Source organism: Galeopterus variegatus, unplaced genomic scaffold (assembly GCF_000696425.1).
Source record: "Galeopterus variegatus unplaced genomic scaffold, G_variegatus-3.0.2 Scaffold1148, whole genome shotgun sequence".
NCBI classification, from domain to species: domain Eukaryota; kingdom Metazoa; phylum Chordata; class Mammalia; order Dermoptera; family Cynocephalidae; genus Galeopterus; species Galeopterus variegatus.
Window position 1 is genome coordinate 29,258 of NW_007727259.1, and position 6,903 is coordinate 36,160.

The 6,903-nt window shown below is 51.3% G+C and overlaps 1 protein-coding gene across 1 annotated transcript in view; it reads left to right on the plus strand.

Annotated features, from left to right (window-relative positions):
• The first annotated feature begins 5,173 nt into the window (after positions 1-5,173).
• Positions 5,174-6,903, plus strand: part of C2CD4D (C2 calcium-dependent domain containing 4D) — a 3,093-nt gene continuing 1,363 nt past the window's right edge. Inside the window, exons 1-2 of the mRNA XM_008575167.1 lie at positions 5,174-5,204; positions 5,491-5,635. Coding sequence (XP_008573389.1) covers positions 5,174-5,204; positions 5,491-5,635 — 176 coding nt within the window. The remainder of the gene's footprint in view (positions 5,205-5,490; positions 5,636-6,903) is intronic.

The following is a 6,903-nucleotide window of genomic DNA, read 5'->3' on the forward strand; positions in this document are numbered from 1 at the left end:
GGGCCCAGAAGAAGGGGGATGATTTGGGAAAGACACTTTGGGGATCCAGAAAACAAACTGACCAAGTACATGTAACCAAGACATGCTGAGGGACCAGCTGCTGGTTGAAAACAGGTATCTGGAGTAGCACCAGCCCAGGGTGAGAGGAAGGTGGGAGCCAGCGGGCAAACCCAGGGGCAATAGCGGATAAGCTGGATGGGAACGATGGTAAGAGGGAAAGGGAGCAATGTGGCTGGTACACAGCCATGAGAACAATGGGGTGGAGCAGGAACTGCCACCCTGGAGGAGCCCATACCTCCTGTGGCGCCGGTAGAAGAGGGTGGGAAACTGACAGGGAGGGCTGCAAGAGAAGTGGTGTCCTGTCCTGGGACAGCCAGAATTCCAGTAATGCCAGTAGATGGAGGAGATGTTCAAGAAGAGGTCAAGATTAGGGAGGTTTTACCAAAGAATGAGAGCTCCAACGGCCGTATCATAAAGGGTTTTAGTATTCAGTATGGTAAAGCCAAATGCTGAAATGGGTAAGCCATTAAATCTCTGTACCTTAATCTATTTTAAATAGAATGTATTCTCACTCACATAAAGTTCAGTTGGTGGTGTCTGGGAGTCATTCAGGAACCTGACAGACAAAAGCTCTGCCGTCTTCAACACATGACTTCCAAATTCATCCTGGGGGTTGGCATCCACTTGCCAGATGAGAGGAGAGAGAATGCATAAAGTTCAGTTGGTGGTGTCTGGGAGTCATTCAGGAACCTGACAGACAAAAGCTCTGCCATCTTCAACACATGACTTCCAAATTCATCCTGGGGGTTGGCATCCACTTGCCAGATGAGAGGAGAGAGAATGCACAAGGGAGGTGTTTGGGGGCCAGACCTCAAAGTGGTTCCATTGGCCAGAACTCAGTTGCAAGCCTTTCCCCCAAACTGCACAGGAGATTGGCTATAAAGTATGGTCTAACTATATGTTGAAGAGGAAAGGGAAATGGGTTTGGTGAGTAGCTAGCAGCCCCTGACTTAGTTTGAGAGGAGGGCCGGTGAGAGAAAAAAAAAATCTATGTCCAAACTCACTCTGGTATGTGAAGGATTTGGCTTCAGGCCTAAGTTAAGATTCCAGGATCTGGGCTGGGGCTAGAGATTCAAAGGATCAGAGAGAATGAGACTCTTTGTGACATGGAACAGAGTCAGTGAGTTGCACACAACTTCAGCAGTGGTGGGAGGAAGGTGGATCACGTTCTCTTTCCAGTAGCCGGACCACACACTTCCTAAGCTATTAGTCTCAAATGATGGGCAAAGGATAGGTGGACATGGGTTTGAAGGGCCTTGACCCAGTGCCTTCCAAAATCTAGAGATGTATTGGAGGCCATAGCCAGAAATCTTGTGACAACCACCTCTTCTCTCCCCCATACACTCACATAAAAACCCTTTCTCCTTTTGTGCTTTCACAGTTGCCCTTGAAAATCTGTTAAACCTGGAGTCTAAATCATTGTACGCTGAAAAAACTGCTTGCTCTTTATTCATGGCCAAGGAGAGCCTAAGCTTCATTCAAATGCTCCTGGAAGAAGGGAAATATATTCCATTCTTCCTATGCAGTCAAGAAAAAGAAAACAAAACAGTTGTATTTGAGTTCCTATATTAAAATAGGTTGAATGCATCCTAGCACATCCCTACTAGGGCCAGTTTCTAACAGAAAAAAGCACAGGGTGGAAACCTATGGAGGTGGGAGCCTCTCAGGCAAGGCCCTAGAGCCAGGCTGGGAGCGTCAGCCTTGACCGTGTAAGGACAGCTGGGTAGGCAGGAGTCTTGGTAAAGGAAATAAGGTCATCAGCTGCTGGGACACTTCTCTAGTGTCTGGGGCTTTGACAGATGCCTCTTCTCTCCCAGGAGGGCAAATATTGCAGATGTGTAGGGAGAAGCAAGGGGAGCTGCTTCCTCCACATTTACAAACCGAATTCCATATATAATGCGTTTATCTGGAATGCAGCTACTGCAGAGGTAGATGGGATGGAATCCAGTAAGCCATCCAGGCAAATGTGGCAGCTTATTCTGCTTGAAGCGAAGGATATGTGTTCTCCAGATGTCTGAGGCAAGTGCCAAGAGAAACCAAAGAGCAAACAAGGCCACTGCAAGATCAACCACTTCAAGAAGACGGGGATGTTAGTCACTCATAGCAGCTCTATTAGCCTGTTTTCTGGTGCTTAGAATAGAATACTTAAAATTGGGGAATTCATAAAGAAATGGAATTTATTATTTCCTACAGTTTTGGAGGCTGGGAAGTCCAAAGTCGAGGTACACACCTGTTGAGGGCCTTTTTGGTGGGGACTCTCTACAGAGTCCCATGGTGACTCTGGGTATCACATAGAAGAAGGTTGAGCAAGAGCATGCTGTAATGTCTTCTCTTCTGCTTATAAAGCCCCCAGTCTACTTCCTGATAACCCATTAAATGACTAACCCATTAATCCATTAATCCATTCATGAGAGCATAGTCCTCAAGATCTAATCACCTTAAATGCCCCACCTTTCAAATACCATATTGGGAATGAAGCTCCAATATAAGCTTGGGGGGACATTCAAACCATAGCGCTAGCTCTTAAAGAAGGGGCTCCCTAAGGCCTTCCTGGAACTGAGATTGCAGAGTTAAGTCATTCATTACAGGCCCTGGGTGAGGAGCCAGAGTGGCAAGACACAGTTTATCACCAATACATCACATACCAGAGCCCACAGTAAGCACTGGTGGGCAAGTCGTGCTGCCTGAGGCCACCGCTCAAGACCACCAGAAATATCGTTTAACAAGACCCAAAAGCCCGGGTAGCCTTGTAGCAGTTGCCTGCCTACTTGGAGTAAAGGACTGTCCCCTCTCTGCCTCCTCCATCTGGCTTGGACCCAGGGAAGCTCTCTGTAATGCCCAGTCCTCCATGTGTCCTTCTACAATAGCAGCAGCAAGAGAAGGGAAGTCAAGGCCCTTGGGTTGCCTGGGAACTTCTGGAGGAGTGGCAGCAATGGCACTGGGAGAGGTGAGGAGGCAGCACTCTGGGTCCCCACTCAAGGGAGCAGCTCTACTCAAATCTGAAGACCCTTAGGTTACAAGAAAGAACAATGCTTTTCGAGATGGAAGATCCGGGTTCTAGTCTCAACTCTACTACTGTTGGGCACATATTTCTTTCTGGGTCTCTTTCCCGCTCTGCAAAAATGAGGGTAGTGAGGAGACATCCAAGTTCCTTCCAGGTCAGATATCTTATTGTTCCAATAAAGCCAACTTTTGGCAACGCGTTTGCCAGTCATTTGCCTGATTGCTCTCAGATCCTTAGCCTTCCCCTATTCCGCTTTATATCACAGAGGGCTGGTGCCCACAAACTACATTTCCCAGTCTCTTTTGTCATCTGAATGTGGAAGGCTCTGGTGTCACATTCAAAGGTGGTCTGAAGAAGGGAGAAGCAAGGGTATTTCTCCCCTTCTCTTTGCTTTGGGAGACAACTCAAGTAATGACTGTGTCTCAATAGTAACATTTTTCTGATAGTCCCTTACCATCTTGTTTGCCATTTAAGCTCTTCCAACACCTTCATAACAAGTTCCCTGTGTTAAACTCCCTCTGGTGAACCACCCAGCAATTGCCATTTTTCTGACCAGACCTTAACTAATATGGCCGGCCTGTGGATTATCTGCAGTCGGTTTTCAACCCCACTGCTGTACAGTCAGGGTGGTGTGCAGTCTCATATGCAACCTTAATTTAACATCCACAAAGAGAAGAAAATGGGAGGAGGGAGCAAGAAACTGAATGGTCAAAGACTGAGCACAATCCTGGCTAAATCCAAATCTGCCCATTTTTCCCCTGCACACTGCACAGATGAACACAGCTGGGGGAAAATACACAATCATGCTCTCCAGTTTCACTTTCAAGTCATGATCACTACCCTAAAGTGGGCCCATAATGCTGCCCTGCAATCATTCTGCAGTTCCCTAGACCATTCATTCTCCTGCTCTCCTAGACAACTGTTCCATTCCTGGCTCTCTACTCAAACCCCATCACCACCTTCTCCCTCATTATCACTCTCAGCTGATGACCTTGCTTCCTGTTCCATGGAGAAATTAGAAGAATTCAGAAGAGAACAAGCTCCCACCACCACATCTCTCCACCTACCAGCCTCTACCCACTATTCTACCTTCTCTCCAGGGCCTGGGGGTGAACTGTCCACGCAGCAGGCAAAGGACAACCCCTAGAAATATTTCTTATGCACAACATCCACTTCTTCTTGTCTGCTCAGGAGCATTGTTCCAACAATTCTCCCTTCTCTCTTCTGCATTATCAGTTTTTTCCCTTTCTATTGGATCTTTCCTCCCCCCCCCCCTATTTTTTTTCTTTTTTTCCCTTCTCTCTTCTGCATTATCAGTTTTTTCCCTTTCTATTGGATCTTTCCTCCCCCCCCCTATTTTTTTTCTTTTTTTATCTATGGGGTCTTTCTTTTTTTTTTTTTAAAAGATGACCAGTAAGGGGATCTTAACCCTCGACCTGGTGTTGTCAGCACCACGCTCAGCCAGTGAGCGAACCGGCCATCCCTATATGGGATCCGAACCCGTGGCCTTGGTGTTATCAGCACCGCACTCTACCGAGTGAGCCACAGGCCGGCCCTATCTATGGGGTCTTTCTTATCAGCATACAAACATGCCATCGTTTCTCTCATTTAAAAATTCTCTCTTGAGTCTACTTCTCCCTTGGCCTCTGCCCCACTTCTCCCAAACTCTTTCAGCAAACTCTTCAAGAGAGTTGTCTTTGCCCTCTTCTTCCTCCCATTCGTTCTTGAGCCCACTCAGATCAGGCTTTTGCCCCCACCACTCTGCTGAAATTGCTCTTGTCAAAGTCACCAATAACTTACTGCTAAATCCAATGGTTAATTTCCAGTCTTTTTCTTACCTCACCTCACCTCAAAACCTGGCATAGCTGGGGGGGTCCTCGCCCCAATCTCTAAATGTTGGAACACCCAGGACTCAGTCAGTCCTTGGATCCTTTCTCTTTTCTACCTATACTTCATGGACATAAGCCAGCCTGATCTTAACTCATTGTTGCAACCAGCTCTGTCTTCGCTGTCTCTTGTCCAGAAATCCCGAGCCTGTCCTCTTTTCCCTGGGCCAGTATAATTCACAGAACTGGTCACTGCAAATCACTTTGCCTGAGAGATATTGCGATGGCTCCAGAAGTGGGCAATGGGGGCCAAGGTGGGATTCCAGCAAGGAGGGTTTTGCAGAAGATGGCATTAGTGTGATCACCACTATGGGCTTCACCCTGAGTGGGCTGGAGTGGGGCCACTGCAGCACAGAGGAATGGTGGCCACTGCCCACTGATGGCAGTCTCCCTCTTCTCTGTAGCCTTCTTCAAGCCCCAGCAGCCCAGATCCAGCCTTGACCCAGGGCTGGCTTGCTGCTAGAAACCTGGCTCCAGCTGGAGGAAGAAGTTAAGCAGGCAGGGCTGATGGCCTCTGAGACAGAGCCCGTGTTTATCTAGGAAAGGAGGTCGACGTAGGCATCTGGGGCCTCTGCCAGCTCCTCCCAGAAGGACTGGACTGGGGGAGCAAGCTGGAGAGGAAGCTGTTCCCCTCGGGCTCCAAAAGCCTCCGGGCCAGAGGCCAGGACTCAGCGGCGGCCCACAGGTGAGACCTGCGCTCGAGGGCGCACAACGGAGTCCGTGGTGGGCTTGGACTCCGGGCAGAAGGTCGGAACATCGCGCTCCTGGTGGCTTGACGCTGGGGTGCGGTGAGCGCGCGGCAACAGAGCCTTCCCCAGCGCGCTCTGGGGGTGGCCGGGAATCAATGCTGCCTTTGTGCTCGGTGGTTTCCCAGGGAGAAAAGGAGTGGAGAGTGGGAGGGGAGAGCCGACAGCCCGGCTCCGCCCCGCAGACGAGGGATGCGGTAGGGCTGGGAGGCGGGGGAGCGGGAGGTCAGGACTAAAGGGGGGTGGGGGAGGGTGGGATTCTGTGCCACTAGAGGTGGGATTCTGTGCCATATCCTTTAACCGGTCCTGGGTGTCTTCAGGTCAGCAGGAGCAGAAGTGAGTCCTCTTCTGACAGGAGCGCCTTGAGAAGGCGCGGGGAAGCCAGAGGAGGCAGGTGCGGCTAGGACCAAAGGATGGCTCAGTCTGAGGAAGCTTGTGCCCGGGCCGCCCGGGCAGCGGAGGGGGTCCTGAGGGGCACCAGACCACCTTCGAGGAGAGCCTTCGGAGTCTTTGGAGTGGGCGGGGCAGAAGGGGGTGTGCCTGCCTAGGGCAGCAGTGTCCCCTCATGGGGAGCGTGTCTATGAGCGGGGTTCGGACTCTGGGTCCGTGTTTGTGACTACAGACCTTTGGGTGATGCGTGTGTTATTCTATTTCTCTTAATAGTGCCCTAGGATTCTAGTAAGTGTCTGGGCCCTCTAAGCGTCAGGTGGGTGGGGCGTCTTGAATACCTGTGACAGAGTTTGTACTCCGGCCTGCATCTAAAAGTGTGGCTGTCTGGCCCTGGGCTGCTTCCACTCCTCCCCAGCCCCCCGAACTTCGCCTTTCTTTCTTTCTTCCTACTTAAATAGGGGTCCGCACGCTCCGAGGACCTGGGGACAAGGGCGCGGGCGCACGGCCGGGTGCCCGTGCGCAGCATCACCCACCTCCGGCTCCTCGTCTCTCCTCGCCCAGCCCAGCCCCTCCCAGCACTCCCACCCGAGAAGCCGGACTGGGACCTTCCCGGCCCTGTGGGATTTGTTGTTCATACCCCCACCCCACCGCATGTGGCTCTTGGAGAAAGCTGGCTACAGGGTGGGCGCCGCGGAGCCCGCGGCCCGGTGGGCGCCCTCTGGCCGGTTTCCCAAGCGCCCCGCCCAGGGCCCGCCCTCCCGCGCCTGTCCCAACGTCCTCACCCCGGATCGCGTCCCGCAGTTCTTCGTCCCGCCTC